General features: G+C 53.7%; 2 protein-coding genes across 7 annotated transcripts; both read right to left on the minus strand.

Moving 5' to 3' along the window:
• Positions 1-540: 540 nt before the first annotated feature.
• LOC126050070 (uncharacterized) lies at positions 541-6,728 on the minus strand. Its single transcript, XM_049827460.1, has 5 exons — positions 5,988-6,728; positions 5,012-5,422; positions 3,608-3,697; positions 2,840-2,883; positions 541-1,865 (listed from the first exon to the last, which is right to left on the minus strand). The coding sequence occupies exons 1-5, from the start codon at positions 6,037-6,039 to the stop codon at positions 1,680-1,682; spliced, it is 783 nt and encodes a 260-aa protein (XP_049683417.1). The 5' UTR covers positions 6,040-6,728; the 3' UTR covers positions 541-1,679.
• An 848-nt stretch (positions 6,729-7,576) lies between these two features.
• On the minus strand, positions 7,577-16,089 carry LOC126050071 (uncharacterized). 6 transcript variants are annotated; one of them, XM_049827463.1, is made up of 6 exons: positions 12,292-14,607; positions 11,403-11,626; positions 11,133-11,195; positions 9,271-9,678; positions 8,294-8,429; positions 7,577-8,008 (listed from the first exon to the last, which is right to left on the minus strand). In XM_049827463.1, the coding sequence occupies exons 3-6, from the start codon at positions 11,182-11,184 to the stop codon at positions 7,894-7,896; spliced, it is 711 nt and encodes a 236-aa protein (XP_049683420.1). In that variant the 5' UTR covers positions 11,185-11,195; positions 11,403-11,626; positions 12,292-14,607; the 3' UTR covers positions 7,577-7,893. The 6 variants fall into 6 exon arrangements, 5 of the variants coding, with proteins under 5 accessions (XP_049683420.1, XP_049683418.1, XP_049683421.1 ...); XM_049827461.1 differs by lacking the exons at positions 11,403-11,626; positions 12,292-14,607 and adding an exon at positions 15,154-16,089; XM_049827464.1 differs by lacking the exon at positions 11,403-11,626.
• Positions 16,090-18,338: the final 2,249 nt, after the last annotated feature.

Raw genomic sequence — 18,338 nt, forward strand, 5'->3', positions numbered from 1 at the left:
AATTTCATTCCAAGAGGGAAGCTCACCTAGCTGGTTGCTTAACCCAAATCCCATTTTTATACTCCCAGCAGCACAAGAAGCATCAAAAGTTTCCTTTAGCCAAACTCAGACTGCTAGAGAAGAGAGTGAGTCGAAGCTTACCTTGTTTCTATAGCTCAAGAAAACACTCGAACTGAGATCAGCCCACCTCGTAGGGGTACCACAGCTCCTGGAGTAACACCAAGACCCGAGTCTCACAGGGAGGGTTGAATCCCCTCCGTGAAGTGCAGGTCCACACTGCAGATGTCCAAACCAAACCAGCAGCTCACGGTGTGTGCAGCTTCAAGGCAATGAGTTTTCTTCTCCCTCCGCAGGCATTCGGCACCACGTGGTACGAGGCAACTGGAGATACCAGCTGGTACCACTGTGCAAAGAGGACAACGCAGGGGTAGAGGAGATACAGGATGGTCTGTGCGTGCCCTGCAACAGCTAAAAAGCTTTACTGCTGACTCAGAGATCTGCAGAGGGTCAGGGCTTGCTCCTGCCTCTTGGTAATATCTTCTGGGAAGCCGTGGCTCAGCCTGGGGTGTTTCCATAAGAACAACCCATGGGCTGGGCTCCCCAGAGGTGTTTTCTCCAGCAGGGAGAGGTTGCTCTGGAAGACACGGGTGCTGGTAACGGGGCGTTGGGTTTCTGGGTGATTAGTGGATACATGAATTTAGTTCTAGGTCTTAATTTTGCTCCAGTCCTGAGATTATGTTGTGGCTTAGCAGGCACAGGGGGAGACCAAGAGGTTATTCTGCTGACCCTTTCAACAGGCTCTGTGGCTGCTGGCAGGTGTTGAGGACCAGATCCGGGTCCTGAGCAGCCCTCCCTTGCCCTTCCACGCTCCCCAGGGATAGCGTTCCCAAAGACCTCCAGTAGCGGGCCAGAGACAGACCCCCAGCTCTGCCAAGAGGACTGTCAGTAAGGCAGTGACCATACGTCTTTTAGCCTGAAGAGTGAAAGCCATATTTCATGTGTACTTATTTGCTGCTTCTTCACCTTTTTAGTACTTTCATCTATCCTGCTACTTAAGGCCTTCACATTAACAAGTGAAATTGCTTGTACAGAAACCCTCATCTCCTTGCACTTCAGAAGGGCATTTCAAAACAACAGAGGAACCTGTTGCCCTGGGATCCCGAGGTCAAGCAAATTTTATTGCAGGAAGAGTCTGTTCAATAATTACTTGGCATACTTATTAAAATAAGGACAACTTTTCAAGTCAAAGAATCTTCATATATTCTTTTAATATGACAAGATCATTGGTAGTGAACCTGGGACACACGATTAAAATGTTTAATGCTCTCCACTACTTCTCAAATTAAGGGGAGTCTATGGAAGCAAGCTTCCCACAGACAAACTGTTGATTTGCCATTGCCTTAAGCATCTTTCTCTTACAGTGGATGTCTTAGTTCCTCCTAGAGACTTCCTGAGAGTACAAAAACCAGCTCATCCCTCAAATTCAAGAGAGACTGCAGTTCATGGCAAACTAGTGCATTTCTGTACTCTCTCACTCCAAATCCTTTACCGGCTAGGGTCGGTGTGCGGAGCTGCTGGAGGGGGAGCACCGAGGGTGCAGCATCAGTTACACAAACATCCTCTTTGCTTTGAGGCACAACTACTTTCTGCAAAGCTCCCGCTTGAGGCAGCTCCCAGAGTCAAACCAGGAGATGGTAGAGTCCAGTGTCCTGTTGTGGTGGACCAGGAGAAGATAAGGATGTGTACACGACCTCTGGTGTCGGTCTCTGCCGTGACTGTTCAAGGCTGTCTCCAACTCTGGTGTAAATGGTTGCCATGTCCATCACCACAGTGCTTTCCATGTGGGACTCCTCCACGCTTGAGACCTAGAGAAGGACAAAGAAAACACCAGAGACAACAGCCTTCTCCCGAGGCCGTGTTGGGATCAAGAGAGGTCCAGAGCTACAACGAGGAGCTGGCAGCAGCAGGAGCTACAGATGGCTTTACCCACAACAGCAGTGGGGGAACATTGGTCCCAGCTCCCTCAACCCATGGAGGCAAAACCGGCTCAGCCCATCAGGTACACTGGAGGGTGACACCTGCGTTGCCCAAGGACACCTCAGACAAAACAGACACAGCCTGCAGAGCAGATGTGAGAGTTGATGGACATGGGAAACAGGGATGCAAAGCTTTGCTGAAGTTTTGTCGTGGTTTCCAGACCAGAGAGGACAGGATGGGGAACCTATCCTTGACCTTGGCTATTTTCACCAGAAAAAAAATAATCACAACCCCCTCTTGGTGTGGAAACAACTGTAGGCTGGTAGGATCTGCAGGACATCCAGAAGTACTGGAGTACTCCAGAGAGCGACACCTGCTACCCCCATGGAGTCACCTTCCAGAGAAATTACTTGAGCCATCTTTGCCTCTTCCTCTCTGCTTTATTTATTTTTCACAGGTCAAACTCTGTGTGAGATGAGTCCCCAGATCATCCACACCGCCCCCTGAAGAAATACTTTAACATAAATTCATGAGACTAGGAAGCAGGGAGGGTGATTGCACATTTCTCTGCATTTAACCCTTCTGCGTTTTCCTTGCTGCTGCTGACCAAAGCTGTGCTGAGGCTCCTCAGCCATGCAGGTAAGGTTCATGCTGGTTTGGGGTCTGACGGGGAGGGAGGTGGAGGGGAAGTGTGCAGCTGGGGAAAGGGCAGGCACTTTGCAGCCTTGCCTTACAATAATGAACTAACTTCCTAATTTTATATCCAGCACCCGAATCTTGCAGCTCAGTACATCTTATTCAGCCAGTGGTTAGCAGTTACCCAGCTGCCCGTGCCCAAGTGCTTTCAGATTTTCCCCTGTACCTGCTGTTGTTTAATGATTCTCTTCTGCTGCTGCCGAGCTGCACCTAGGAAAAAGAGATTTGTATTATCTGGTAGGCATGCTGCTGCTCTGCACCTTCCTTTCTCCCACCGCTGGAGAACCAGGATTCCTCTACTGGCACTTTCACTCAGGGGGGTTATGTGGATTTTGTCTTTAAGATGGAGATTTCTGTAACTGCTTTCTCTAAGAGCAAGTGAAATCTCCCCCTTGGAAAAAAATGGCTTTGTTTCCTGACCAAGGCATTGTCAGGGATGAAGGTTTTGAAGATGTCACTGATGGAAACTGTGGACGTATGCACCTTGTTGGCTTATTTTAAAGTGGAAACACCCCAAGGTATTCTCCCCAGCTAGAGTTTTAGAGCAACTACAACAGAATAGGCATGGACACACCTAGAGAATGCATTTCAGAGTCCATGAAATTGTACCTCTTTTACAGACGAGCTATGTTGCAGTATCTTGATTCTGGTCGCAGCACCAAAAGGTGTGGGTTCTCCAGAAAACCACTGCAACAGACCTGTGCTGTCCTTCCACTTTAAGCTGCATTATGAACTTGAAATGCATTCAGCAACTCTTATGACTGGAAGGAGGTGGCACATTTGAGACGTGCTCTTACAGAAGGAGCAATTTTGGTGTGAAGAGCAGAACCCAGGCAGCTCCTGAGCCCTCCACTACCTTCCACACCCAAGAATATGCCTGGGTGAGCTGGAGGATGCACCTGGAAGGGTAAAAAGCAGGATCAGACCCACTCACCCCGGTGCCGTATGCAGCAGAAGAGCAGGAACAGCAGAAGGAGGCAGACTGAAGAACAAATTCCAATTATATAGTAATGGCTGAGGAACGCTGTTTGAAAGAAAACAGGTGGTGTAAGTGCCTTCTAAACCAGTAATTGCAGTGGCTTCACCATGTTTTCTAGAGCATTCCTGCTGATGCCAGCACTCTCCTTGGGATCAGAGAGCAGCACGAGGAGCTGGAGAGCAGCACTATGGACACAGAGGTCAAAGGAAATACTGCATCACAAAAAGCCCACCCACTTCCACAGCTCAAGTATTAATGGGTTTCCATTCCCGTGTGGGAGGCTTCCCTGTCTGCACTGCCGTGAAGAGAGCTGGTGGCTTCACTGCGTGCTGAGGAGAGGCTTGCGTTTGGATGTCAGCCCAGAAAAAAAATACTGAGCATGTTTAAGAGTATAAGGCATGTGCACATCTCACAGCACTGCTAGAGGGGATAGGGAAGGAGCTTGCCAGTCATAGCAGAGAAGGCACAGATGTTCAGGTGCTACACACAACGATTTGTACTGAACTATGCCAGATACTGCCACAGAAATTATTTCATGTACTTTGTACGTAGGGTGGCAGCAGAGGTGTGGAAGAGTCATTGGTACAAAGGAAGCGTGCTCTGTGTTGTGCCTTGAGAGATAGCAGAGATCCGGCAGAGGAGGCAAAACCCAAGGAGGCAATTGGGAATTTACTGACTGCAAAGTTAGGTCTTCAGAACCACTGTGTTTGCGGTGGAGAGTGATAAACTAGGCCAGGGAACGGCAAGAGATAAACGCAGAAGGAGAGATGGGTGTGAGGCACCTCATCGGGACTGCGTGGCAGTGTGAATAAACACGCCAGACTCAGGCAGGTTTAAAGAGGAGCCCATCCTGCCAAAGGGACCGAGGCTGCCAGCTTAACTGACTGCCTTGTGATACACACATCTTGCACAGGCATAAATAACAAATATTTAGTATGCTTTTCTTAGTCCACGTGGCCACAGATTTATCCCCAACCGCCCTGTTCTCCCCAGTGAATACTGGATTTATTCCAGTACAGGACCCAAAGCCAGCGCTTAGGTTTCTCAGCCCATCTCTCTTGTCTGTAGCCATTCACATTGGGCTAAGCAAACGCAAGGCTGGCAAAAGAAAATTTTTCATCTAGAGACAACCATCTGCACAGGAAGCCCTTATACTCTGATTAAGATGGCAGAGCAGGCCAGGATGGGTTTCCTGTAGTAGGAAGAAAGACCTACAGCACTGTATAAGATATCCCTGGGAATCCTCTCTTTACCACAAAAGCTCGAGAAGAGGGACAAATACTCTGCCAGCACCCGCACCTTCCTGCACATGTGGCCGAGGCAGGGCAGGAGAATTCTGCTGAGCACGCTCACACTTACACTCACGTGGATGCTCAGTGGTGGAATGGTGCTCCTCGTGGACGGTCAGGTTGATGTGAAAGGTTTGGTGTGACACTTGGAAGGTGACACTGTAAACTCCGCTGTCGCTGGGCCGCAGGTCTGACAGCAGCAGCGACCCGTTTTCGGGGAACAACTTAATGCGGTTACGGTATGTGGGGTGGTAGAAAATTTGTGCAGAGCAGATGCCGGGAACGCCCCCGGCGCCCAGGGAGCATTTCAACACCGAGCAGGTGACGAGATTGTCTTGCATGTTACCGGAATCCCAGACAATCTTCACTGGGTACTGAGGGTCACTATGATATCTGTAGGAGACGCGCAGGAGCACGGACTGACCCTCGGTGCCGTTGATGGAATTCTCATGGATTTTGACGAGGACGGCCAGGTTTCCCCCTGCAGAGGAGGGGAAGGGACAGATCAACAACACTCTTCACCCCGCGGCGCGAGAGCACGGGCTGGACCCGCTGCCCCGTCCCCTCCGCAAGCACAGCCCCGAGCGGGCGTTCGCAGCCCACCTCGGCCCACCGCCCCCTTTGCGGCAGCTCCACGCACAGAAGCCGGCGCTCAGCAGCGTGCGGCTGCTGCACCCGGAGTTTTTTGGGGGGCAGCGGATTTGATGGGGGAGCCGAGCTCCGGCAGCGAGGGGCTCTGCCTCACCGGGGCTTGCAGGAGGGCTCCAAACACCCGACGCCCTCAGCGTTACTTGCCCCTTGGCCCCTCAGCGCACCGCGCCGTTTCGCGGCCGGGTTTGCCTCGCTCCGTCCCCAGCGTGGACGGAGCAGCCCCTTCCACCATCACCCCTCCCGGGAGCGATGCCGGCGCGGGCCCGTGACGGCACGCGTCGTGGGGATGAGGGTCCCCGGGGGCCACCGGCGAGCCGTCCCCGGCGTCCCCCTCCCCGGCACCCCTCTGCCGGGCTGCTCCGTCCCCCGGGACCCCCAGCTCAGGCCAGACTCACCGAGGAGCAGCAGGAGGGAGCCGAGGCTCCGGCAGCTCTGGCCGCAGGACATCTCCTCCGAGCCCAGCAGAAGAACTGAACTGGGAGCTCTGGCCGGCCAGTCACCACGCCTCCGGCACGGGGTCGGACGCAGCGGGCTCTGCGCCGAGGCTGCTAGCGAGCATCTCCGAGCTGTCGCCTCGGCAGGGGAGGAAGTCGGTGACTCTTCCTCAGTCCCTGCGGGCTGCGGGTTCGCTTGCGAGGGTGCGAGCCCGGGCTTTCTTCCTGTGGCTCTGCAGCCGCAGCTGGCGGGATGCTGCGGCTGCTGGCAGATGGGGCCGGGGAAGAGGGGGGGTCCCGGCGGGGCAGCAGGCCAGCTTGGCCTGCGGGGGTCCCAGAAAGAGCCGGCTCCGCTCCCGTGCCCTGCTCGCTGCTGGTCCTCAGCCAGGCGAAAGCCTTTGCCGAGCTCCCAGCCAGCGGTGCAAATGCACAGGCGGAGATGCCCAATCCCGCCCTGGGCAGGCAGGCAGGGCTGCAGGCAGAGGTGAAAGGAGGCTCCAGGGCTGCAGAGAGGGAAGCCCTGCTTCTCCCCGAGCGAGCGTGGCTCGGCAAAGCCCGGAGAGGCCAGAGCTTTTGCCGGGGAGCTGCTGGTGTGGATGTGGGGACCCGAGTCTGGAGAGCAGGAGGAGGAGGAGGAGGAGGAGGAGGAGGAGGAGGAGGAGGAGTGGGAGCTGCAAACCTGGGACTGAGGGGACAGCTCTGACCCAGGGAGCCAGCACCAGCCCCCCGTGCCAGCTCCTGGGGGCCGCACTTCTCCTCAACGCCTGCTGCCGGTTCCACTCCCCAAATTAGCGCCTGCCAGCATCCCATTAGCAAGGGAGGGAGCGAGGCCACGGGTCTGGGTCCTCTCGCACCCGCCACCCCCTCCAAGAGGCAGCCGGAGCCCCATCCATCTATTTTAACTTTGTCACAGTGGTTGCTGTTCAGAGCCGACAACAGCTTTGTGGCGGCAACAGCGGGACGTGGCTCGGTGCCGGGGGAGCACGGCCGTGGCGGGGACGGGGCTACGAACCTCGTCTGCAACACCACTGCGAGACACGCATGGGGTCACCTCCTCCGACCTGGACACGCTCGGTGGAAACCCCAGCATGGTTTGCAGCGCACCGACAACGCCGAGGGGGACCCACACGCCTGCTCCTTCACCCTGACGGAAGGATCGGCAAACGCCCCGCAAAAGCCCGCCTTGGGCTTGCCAGCGGCTTTGGAAGATTCTCTCCCCTCTTGCCTGGCTGCTGGAAGAGCCCAAAGCGATGCTGCAGATGCAGCCTCGGCTGCTGTGGGGAAGAGGCTGTTGGAGGAAAGGGTGCTGGTTTGACCGGAGAGGGGGTGTCGAATGGGGAGGGGGGTGTCTGAGTGGTGGGCGGGGGGCCGGGATCCCTCCACCGCGTGCCCACGGGCAGGTCGGGGTGGCTGCTGCTGCCTGAGGCTGTGCGGGACCCCGCATCGAGCGGGGCAGCCCCGGGGGGAAGCACGTGCCACCTCCCACCGAGGAAAGATGTGCCAGTGACGTCGGGCCGCTGGGAAACCATTTTAGACGGGGGAAACCACGGGCTTCTGCCTCATCGGCGGGCACGTCCCGGGCACGTTTGCTCGTGCACAGCGAGCGGGATGTGCCGCAGACACAAAGCACGTTTGCTTTGCAGGAGGTCGGTCGCCTCGTTCCCTGGCCCCCGGGGCCACTCCCCAGCAAGGGAAAAAGCGGCGCGGGTGACACAAGGAAAACAAGGCTCTGGAAAGGGTTTGGCACATTTATCCTGCGCAGGCATTGCCGTAAGGGTGCTGCCCCGAGCCACAGCACTTCCTTCGGGTACCACCTGCGGCTGCTGTCGCACATTCGCCCTCTTCTCCCGAGCAGCGCCCAAAAGCTTCAAGAAGCGGCATCACTGCGGCTGCGGAGCTGCTCCGTGCTGCAGCCGGCTCTGCCGGCTCTCGGTCCCTGCGGCTGAGCGGGACGCCGTGTTTGACGCCTCCCAGGAGTTTGACTGTGGGCACAAAGCAGAAGTTACCCAAAACTGTCAGGCTGCAGCCGTGACAGAAAAGACCGGGGCCGACCACATCCCTTGTCCTACGGATCCGCTGCGCCTTACTGGCACCGCTCGCCGGTGAGTCACGGCCATGCGACGGGTCTGCTCCCGGGAGCAGCGTCACCAAGGGGAAACCACCTCCGTGGCACAGAGCCCGGCTGCCCCCAGCCCCCGCGGAGGAGCCAGCTCCATCCCCGGCATTTCTGGCCTTCCCCTGGGAGCCCAGAGCCTAAGGTACCTCACCCGGAGAGCTGTGCACGCACCCTGTGCCATCGGAGGTGGAAGAAGAGCTGCAGGAAGAGCAGGATGAAGCAGCAGCAGCCTCCGAAGATATAACAAGGGATGCGAGTGGCAGTCGCTCCTCCACCCAGCTCGGTGCCTGCAGTAGGAGAGATGGTGAGACGCTGGGCATGCTTCTCCGCTGAGCTTGCTTCGCGTCCGACGCCCGACATCAGCAGCTGCCTGCGCTGCTGCCGGGTGAGGAGACGATTCCTGCCCCGAGACCCCAATGCACGCCCCGTGGTCCTTTCTGCTGCGCATCTCCCGGGGTTCTTAACTCACCCGGGTGCCCGCAGGACAGCTCTGGGGGGGTACGATGCTGTCCCCAAGCTTCCTCCTGTCCTGTGCAGAGGAGCTGAGGGCCCGCAGTGCCTCCCAGAGCCAGCGTGCAGCCCCTCGTCCCTTCCCGAGCACAGCATGAACCACAGGCACCTTCCCAGGAGGTGTCCTGCAGCTCACCATCCCTCTGCAGGCCGTTGCAGGGTCCTCCTCCTCCTCCTCCTCCTGCTGCTGCTGGGAAGACCGAGTTCTGCTGATTGCCCTGCACATCTGCGAATGCCGATGCTGTGAGATGCTTCCCATCACCTCTGATTTTCAGGGAAACAGCAGAGAGGACCCTGACCTGGTCCATCCCGTAAAACAAAGCTCCCGGTTCTAGCCTGGGAGCTGCACTGATCGCAGCCCTTCGGCATCAAAGATTACTTCTTATGAGACGAGGTATAGGAATATGAAACCCCCGTCGCCCCAAACACGCCACCCCTGACCAAGCTTCCCAGAAGGTCTCCTCTTGATGGTGATGAGCGTGCTGAGATAGGTTTGGTGGTCAGAAAGGGAGGACAGGCTGGCAAGGCTGGTCCGTAAGCCCGGGCTCCTCTCCTGTCTCCCAAGGCCATTTGTGGGACTCGTCAGGCTCAGGCGCAGGGTTGCGACCTTACACTTACACTCATGTGGATGCTCAGGGGTGGAACACTGCTCGTGGACGGTCAGGTTGATGTGAAAGGTTTGGTGTGACGCTTGGAAGGTGACACTGTAAACTCTGCTGTCGCTGGGCTGCAGGTCTGACAGCAGCAGCGTCCCGTTTTCGGGGAACAACTTAATGCGGTTACGGTACGTGGGGTGGTAGAAAATTTGTGCAGAGCAGATGCCGGGAACGCCCCTGGCGCCCAAGGAGCATTTCAACACCGAGCAGGTGACGAGATTGTCTTGCATGTTACCGGAATTCCAGACAATCTTCATTGGGTACTGAGGGTCACTATGAAATCTGTAGGAGACGCGCAGGAGCACGGACTGACCCTCGGTGCCGTTGATGGAATTCTCATGGATTTTGACGAGGATGGCCAGGTTTCCCCCTGCAGAGGAGGGGAAGGGACAGATCAACAACACTCTTCACCCCGCGGCGCGAGAGCACGGGCTGGACCCGCTGCCCCGTCCCCTCCGCAAGCACAGCCCCGAGCGGGCGTTCGCAGCCCACCTCGGCCCACCGCCCCCTTTGCGGCAGCTCCACGCACAGAAGCCGGCGCTCAGCAGCGTGCGGCTGCTGCACCCGGAGTTTTTTGGGGGGCAGCGGATTTGATGGGGGAGCCGAGCTCCGGCAGCGAGGGGCTCTGCCTCACCGGGGCTTGCAGGAGGGCTCCAAACACCCGACGCCCTCAGCGTTACTTGCCCCTTGGCCCCTCAGCGCACCGCGCCGTTTCGCGGCCGGGTTTGCCTCGCTCCGTCCCCAGCGTGGACGGAGCAGCCCCTTCCACCATCACCCCTCCCGGGAGCGATGCCGGCGCGGGCCCGCAACAGCACGCGTCGTGGGGATGAGGGTCCCCGGGGGCCACCGGCGAGCCGTCCCCGGCGTCCCCCTCCCCGGCACCCCTCTGCCGGGCTGCTCTGTCCCCCGGGACCCCCAGCTCAGGCCAGACTCAACGAGGAGCAGCAGGAGGGAGCCGAGGCTCCGGCAGCTCCGGCCGCAGGACATCTCCTCCGAGCCCAGCAGAAGAACTGAACTGGGAGCTCTGGCCGGCCAGTCACCACGCCTCCGGCACGGGGTCGGACGCAGCGGGCTCTGCGCCGAGGCTGCTAGCGAGCATCTCCGAGCTGTCGCCTCGGCAGGGGAGGAAGTCGGTGACTCTTCCTCAGTCCCTGCGGGCTGCGGGTTCGCTTGCGAGGGTGTGAGCCCGGGCTTTCTTCCTGTGGCTCTGCCGAGCTCCAGCAGCGAGGGGCTCTGCCTCGCCGGGGCTTGCAGGGCATTGCACGGGCTGAGAAATACCAGACAATCAACCCAAGAAAGAATTTTTCTTCCCTTTCAGGAATGGGCACACCCAGGGCCTGCACCACCTGTTGCCATTGCACATTCAAGTTTACATCCACGATTTCCAACCCACATCTAAAACCAGCAAAAGCCTTTTCATATGTGTATTATAGTCACACAGATGAAAGCAGAAGAGATCTTCTGAAGTTACAGCCATCCTGCTGTCACCACCCTTCATAGGTTTTCCAGAGATTACCAGTGGTAAAAACATGGCACTGATACAGCAGTGGGAGCAGTGAACAGGAGCACAGTGAACGGCTGTGCTGGGTCCAGCTGGACCACTGCCTTCTCGGGGGTGGCTTTGGGAGATGCTTGGCAGTGACTATATGAACCATGTTGTGACAATTCCACCCGCCAACCCCAAATTTGTAGCCTTCTGTGGTTCAGGAGGGCACTTCATGGTCACCACCAGCTGCTTCCCCTTATTGTATCAGCTCAGCATTATCTCAGTCCCAGCTTTTACATCCCCCAAGTCACTTTCTGCCTGTCCCACCCCAGACTTACCGACGAGCATCAGGATGGAGCAGAGGGTGCAGCATCCCTGCAGAGAGCTCATGTCTTGCTTGCCTGGGGGGTGCAGCAAAGGCACAGCTGTGAGAAGCTGAGCATTCGTGCTGACCTAAAAATTTGCATGAAGACGTGTCTTGGGTAGGACGTCAGTGGCCAGCAGCTCCGGGCCACTTTAACCACTTTTAACCACTTGAGACAGCCCTGGTGAAGTCCGGCTGCACATTGGTGTCTTTACAGTATGTCTTCAGCTCAGAAGGATCATACCTGCTGTCAGGACACCCAAGGACTAGGGTGGTGGGGTGCAGCCAGCCCTGGGGAGGGCTCCGGGAGGTGCTGGCGGGATGAGGGTACATCAGAAGTCTCCAGCAGGGGGGCTGGAGAGTTGGTGTCAAAGCAGGTAGGCGAACGGGAGGGGAGGCAATGACATTTCAGGAGGTCAGTGAAGGAGCTGCAGAGGATAGTGATGGTCAGGGAAAAAGCAGCGGTTTCTGGAGGGCAGGAAAAAAAAGCTCTAAGGATTTGGGAACAAGGGAAAATTTGAGAGGGTGGCAGCTGCTCTCCTTCCCAAGACACCCTCCAGTCCGTCCCCCATGGCCCCAGGTACAGGGCACCCATCCCAGTCCCCTCCACATACAACTAGTCCCCTCCAACTGTTCTCTTGCCTTCCCCTTCTCTGCCAGCTCTGCCTGAGCCCGGGGTTAGCTTGGGCTCTGGGTTGGTGCTGCAGCATCTCCAGCTGTCTTCCCTCTCACCCCAAAATCTAAACCAAAGCCTGCTCCATCAATGCACAGCTGAGATGTATAAAAGCAAAAGCAACTTGACTGAAGCTTTCAGATGTTATTGCTCATTTTCATAGTGAGCTTAGAGCTGGGAAACACCATCTGAATATATATGTTTGTATAGGGCATTGCTTTTTAAGTGAACGTAAATCATATTGGTGTTCAATAATCAAGCTTCACATTAAGGGGAGCTGAACCAGGTGGGTTTCCTGAGCACAGGCAATGGTCCTGGTCTACTAAAGCCAAAGTGGGTCCCGTTCCCAAGCACAGGCAGCAACAGGACAGAGCATGTACCCCGGCACAGGCAGGCACTCTCCATACAGCCAACAAGCAGCACTTTCACCGGCACCCCCATACCCCCACACAGCACTTACGGGGACATGAAGGATGCGAAGGGCCTGATCCTGCTCTTATTCTCCAGCTGACGGGGCTCACAGCTCACTCGCAGGTCTCACACTTGTTCACATTACACGAAGATCCCTGCAGCAGCTGGCCCAGACCCGCGTCCTCTCCCGCACTCGGCTCCAGACCTGCTGTCCCCCTCGTGCATGGTCCCAGACCCCTTGTCCTATTCACCAGCCAGTCTGGCCTCAGGTCTGCTACGGGATCCGGTACAAGCACAGACTAGAGAGCACACTTGTAGAGAAAATAGGTGGGAACTGTCCCTTTTACCCCCCCCCTCCTCTTTACTTTACCATGCTTGTTCTTCTCCCTTGACTCCTAAATAAACCCACCCTTAATTGCTTTTCACCCCATTGCTCCCAGTTTTGCTACTTCCACACCCATATTCAATGTTTCCAATACCATTACATAGGCAATCGGCTATTCCCAATAAGGCACCAAGCCTTGCAAGACTCTGCAAGTTTTGCTAACATACCTCCTCAGTTATAGGAGAAGTTTCTTACATTGCAGTAACATAATATCTTGGCGGCAAGTGATTACATAGTTCAGAACTTTTACTGCCGTGATTTTAAAGAGGATTTGTCCTCTAAGGTCACTGCCACAGATTTGCACCCAGCCAGGATCACTACTAAACAGGGGATTTATTAGCTTGAAAGTTCGCAGAGAATAATGCCAGGAGTGAGGCAGGCACAAAGCACCTGGTGTTTGTATACCCCCAATTAGATCAAGGTTTGAGCTAGAACTCTTGCTTTACATGTAAACACTCAAAAATGTATTCTCAGCAGCCAGCTCAGCCTTATTCCAGTGGTCAGTAAGGTATTACACAGCCACCTCTGTGTCAGAGTAATTTCTTGCTATCACAGCACATTCATGGTCCTGACCTTCTTTCATAAGCTGTAGCTCTGGAAGTTGTGCGGTTTTGGCTTTTTATATAAAAAAACCTATTAGTATTTGCTGGTTACAGAAAATACTCGAAGCAGGTACTCCCCCTCTCTCAGCGCAGGAGCAGAAGTGTTAGTAGCACTTCTGAAGCCTGTGAAAGCTTCAGAACTTGCCTTTAATTGAGTTTGATTTTGTCTCGAAGTTTTCTTGGAGATTTCCTTAGCTGCAGTAGCATCAAGTGGTGTGACTATGAAGGCTTCAGTTTGCCAACAAACCCAGCCCAAGGAGCTCTGGAGGATGAAGCAAGGGACAGGTGGAAGCTTTGCAGGGGTCTCTCCCTCCCTCTCTCCCTGAAAAGTGTCCCCTTACTTTCCAAAGCCCCCCCCAACCTCATGAGGTGAATCACAAAATTCAGGTTTGCTTTGCAAAAGCCTTGTGACATCCTAATCCTGAGCACAGCGCTCAGTAATGTCCATTACCTCTAGCCTGGTTTGGACTGACAGACGTAACAGTCGTGATGCAGAAGTCCTCGATCACTTCAAACAGCCTTTCTCTGCCTGAGTGGCTCTGCTTTGCCATGGGATGGCACCTCTTTGGGTCAGCTTTGGGGAGAACAGCTAGAATTCAGGGGCAGATCTCAGCCTTCTGCAGCTGCCCACAGCCACCGACATTCACCTTAAAAGTCTTTCAGAAATGCAGTTTGCAACTGCAGCGGATGAGCTCATCCTCACCTCCCTCACCTACAGCAGGCAGGAGGTCCCTTCCGTGGTACTTTTCTACTGTTGACACAAACATCCTGCCTACCTTTCACTGCTTTGTAGTAATTTCTAAAAATAAAGTTATATGTGGTTTTGTGTTGTTTTTTTTTTATGGACTGCATGCATGCTCAGGAATTGATGCAGCCCAACACCACTAAGCACCCACTACAGAAATACCTGAGCATCCATTTCCACATGACCCACCTGCCCATCCTGGCAGCTGTGGGACCTTTTCTTTGGTCTGGAGGCTCCTATGCCGTGTGCACACTGTCATGCAAAGGCTATTTTAGAGCCATGAGCGATGCCAGGGCAGGGGGCGAGAGTACCAGAGCTGCAAAATAGGCTCAGTGTTGCAAAAGCAGCATTACCTGTCTGAAGCGTGGGAAACCTCCACCTCACACTAAGACAGGGACCGTGCAGAGCACCGGTGGCAAAGACAGGACAAGGCTCATTAGCAAGCAAAAAGTTAGGAATTTAAGAATTCCTCCATCTACAGCAGAGCTTGAGAAGCCACACTGTAATACGGCTCTGCAAAGCACCAAGAGTAATAAATGGGGATTAAAAGTGCATAAATGGTAAAAATATGACTATTTACAGCAGCCCCCATGACATGCTTGAACTGCCAGGCTTCAGGGCAGAGCCCGTTGTGCATGGGTGAGCGAGACACGTCCCCGCTCCCACCCCCTCCTTCCTGCCCGTGGGGGTGGCCGGGGCCATCGTCACCCCAATTACTGCTGCCTCCACTCGCGTCACTGGGGGAAAGACGCCTACGTGTGGCTAGGTGACGTGCCTGGTTTGGGTTTGCTGTCCGAAGGTGACACCGAACCCCCCCCAGCTGTCAGTGAGCGGCAGCAGGGACCCATTCTCAGGAAAGAGCTGAGCATGGCCGAATTCAATACATCTTTTCTCCAGCTGAGGTAAACTACCCATTTCTCTAGTATCTAAAGACAAATGCCAGTTAGGTCTTCAGTTTCATGAAGGCACAGCAGAAGAGGTCTCTTCCTACCACAACCCCACTGGAGATACCTCCTTTCACACCCCTGGCACCCAGAAATAAACCCCAAACCACAAGTCACAAGTGCTGCAGAGAGTCATCTCCAAACCGAGCCAGCCTGGATACCGTCCCCTTCTCCTGACCCAGCTCAGGCACCCTTTGGTCCCACAGCCCTGTAGCTCAGGCCCTCCTGGACTTACCAGGCAGGAGCAGGATGGGACAAGCAACCGGGACCGTGGGGAAGTGCTTGTGTCTCCTGGCCCAAGGACATGGCCAAGCCATGACCATGAGGATGGAAGCTGCTGGTCATGGATCTCCGCAGGGCATGGGAAAGAGCTGGGAGCCATCACTGGCTATTTTCCTCTCTCAGGATGGAGACTCGCAGCTCAGGGGACAGCAGGGCGAGGTGGGCAGAAGAACCCCTTGATACCTCCATGGGCCTGTTGGATTTTCCCTACATGGGGAAGCTGAAGGTCTCCAAAAGGCAACTGCAGCCCAGGGATGAGTTACCAACCCGATGCCCTGGTCCCTGCAGGTCAGAGAGGAGCAGTCCAAAACCAGGCAGGACTCAGGATCTTCTTTTGCCCCCCAAATCCAGAGTTTGAGTAGATGAGCACATTTTCTCCATAAACAAGAACTGCAGTATTACACTGGCTGGGGAAGAACTTCTTCCTTTTTCAGTACTTCCTCTTTTCTGGCCCTTTTGCAGCTACAGATATGAAGTACATCCAGTTTGTCTCTGCCAGCACGTAACAGGAAAAGCGCATGGGAGTTGTCTTCTCTCTTTGAAGCATCCTTAAATTGCTCTGAGGATATTTGTTCTGATGGTGGTGGGGAAGCAAGGACCCACTGAAAGGGCCTTACAGACCACAGATGTCATCACCAGCCCATTGCCACGGGCAATGGCACATCATCAGTCAAGAGACACCAGGAAAATAATAGAGTCTGTTTTCACAGCCCAAGTGCCATGCATTTGGCACCACATGCTTTCAGGTAATGCCTCTCCTTAAGAAATCCCATAGATGTGTCTTTCCCAGGTTAGTTTTGGGATTGCCATAAGACTCCCTCCCCCTCCTCTGGTTAGGATGAGCCTCCAGCCCTGCACATGCACCAGCCAGCATCTCCAGGTTTGTGCTTTAGGGGGAAATAGGAGGGAGAAATGGGGGTGGGGGGGAGGGAAGCACTGCTTTACTCAGGTCGATGGTTTGGTGACAGCAGCATTTCATGGATGAACTCATCTTCTGCGGTTAGGTCTCAAAAAGGGCAGAGCAAAGCAGGACTTGCCTTCACCCAGCCCCAGGCAGTGTGTGCGCGGGGCTCTGTGCCCACGCTCCTATTGCCACAGTTTCCTCTTTGAGAGGGTTAAAGCACCTAAATCAAAACCCTTAAAGAGTTACAAGCCTAAAGAAATTGAAGTCTAATCTAAGTATAGCTGAGAAATGCTCAAGCTAAAGGAAAAAATTACTATTCCACCATGATCACTTTATATTTCAATATGAAGAAATCAACTTAGAATCACCAATTGTGGCAGCAGCTGCCAGGTAACAACCATCCACATCACCCCAGGCCACATTGCGGTCTCATGTCTTGATATACATCTTCTGAAAAGTTACACCCACAAAGAATTTATTTGTATTCATTAACATTTGACAGCCACATTAGTCTGCATGACAAACGCATCCCCTTTTCTGATTAGCAACACGTACGTGATTTCTTTAGCACCGATCCCCTGAGTACGCGCTGGGGCATCTCCAACTCAAGCAAGCATATCTGCCAGACAACATGCTGTGCAACGCATTTGAACATCACCAAAAATACCCAGTTTTTCCAGTTTTTAGGGAGTACAAACTGGAAAGAGCAAAGTTCCTTCCCTTCACTTTTAGCCTGGATAGACCCAGCATATTTGAGATATAATTGTACATTCTCCTAGTGAAGATCACCTAAACTTGGGACCCAGCAGTCCCCTTCTGGCTTCCCCCTCAAAAATGCTCTGGGAATAGTGGAAAATCCCCCATCCTACTACATATCAGAGAGCCTAGCTAGTTATTGCTACTCATAAAAAAGAGGCACCTCCCCCAGTACTTAACTTTCCATTCCTTTTGCACACAGAAAAGCACCCCAACCCCCTTTGCTTCTCTTCCCTAGGGAAAGCTTTGAGGCTGATTTTATGGACCACAATTCATCAACACGCTCATGGGAAAAGACTGCCATTTTGTTACCTAATTGCCTTCAAATCCTCTTCACCTGGAGCTGCATTAAAGGAAAAGTATTTGTTTACAATATCCAGAAAGATACACACAATGACTGCAAATATGTGGAAAGGACATAGAAATAAAATTAAAATCTTGTGGAAATCAAGATTAAACCTGAGAACTGGAGGAAAAAGCTTATATGCATCCTTTATCCAGGTGATCTGCTGCAAACTTGCTGATTCAAAGCCTTGTCAGGGGCTGTCCCTATGCCTGGAGCGGCTTCAGGCTGTGTTTAGAGAGCTCATCCAAGGGGAGCATATCAGCTTTTCCAGATGAGCTAAGTTACAAGTCCTCAAGGACTTGGATATATATATTCTTGTCATTCAAAATATACTCATTTCTTCCTTCCCTAAACTTATGCAGGGAATAGTTTTGCCCCTTCTTGCATGTCGCTGAGCATAAAGCGTCACCATCTGTGACTCCTGTGTTTTACATTAATATGCACATCAGCAAAATTCAAACCTCTAAATAGAACAAATGCTTGCAGATGGAGAGCAGGCAGTAATCAGCAATGCATGGAACACCCCCCTCTATCTGCTCTCTGGAGAGACCAGAACAAACGTGCTGCTTGATAGATGCTTTCCCCTGAAAAATGAGTTTTCTGCATAACCAATGTTTTAACAGAAGAATTTTGATGCAGGAGAAAGGGCTAACACCCCTTTTCCTGTGTTCAGCCAGATTCCTTGTGCTCTGTGCCTTTCACAAGTGTCTTTTTTTGACTCTTTTGACACTGAAGTCTGACTCAGCAAATGCCAATAGTGAAACTTCTCCTTACCTTTCACCAGGGCTTATGTATGTGCATTTAAAAGTGTCTTTAACTGGTGCTAGATGGGGATTGTTTCTTTAAACACACAATATTTTCTCAGAATGTAACTCTGACTTTGGGGAATCTTTATTCTCTCTTTATTTCACATCTTCTCTTCTGCTTTAGCAGTCTTTCAGCTCTTACTGCCTTACAGCTTCTGCTTTCCACCTTTCCAGTGTTTTCAAGCCCAAATTCTTCACCAAAATATTAGTTAGAATTCCCTGCTGGTATTTCCCCGGGGTGCAATGCTACAAGCCCTGCAGAGACAGGAGTGATCTGCCCCAGGAGGGTCCAAACAGGAGTTTCTGAGCTGGTTTTGCCTTCAGGT

Source organism: Accipiter gentilis, chromosome 24 (assembly GCF_929443795.1).
Source record: "Accipiter gentilis chromosome 24, bAccGen1.1, whole genome shotgun sequence".
NCBI lineage: Eukaryota > Metazoa > Chordata > Aves > Accipitriformes > Accipitridae > Astur > Astur gentilis.

Coding starts and splice junctions, on each gene's coding strand:
- LOC126050070 (XM_049827460.1), bottom strand. CDS start 6,039: ATGTCCTGCGGCCAGAGCTGCCGGAGCCTCGGCTCCCTCCTGCTGCTC. Junction 2,884..3,607: donor CTGCTGCATACGGCACCGGG/GTGAGTGGGTCT, acceptor TCTTTTTCCTAG/GTGCAGCTCGGCAGCAGCAG. Junction 1,866..2,839: donor GAATCATTAAACAACAGCAG/GTACAGGGGAAA, acceptor GTCCTTCTCTAG/GTCTCAAGCGTGGAGGAGTC.
- LOC126050071 (XM_049827461.1), bottom strand. CDS start 15,241: ATGGTCATGGCTTGGCCATGTCCTTGGGCCAGGAGACACAAGCACTTC. Junction 9,679..11,132: donor CTCCATCCTGATGCTCGTCG/GTAAGTCTGGGG, acceptor CCTCCTCTGCAG/GGGGAAACCTGGCCATCCTC. Junction 8,430..9,270: donor CCCTGAGCATCCACATGAGT/GTAAGTGTAAGG, acceptor CTCCTACTGCAG/GCACCGAGCTGGGTGGAGGA.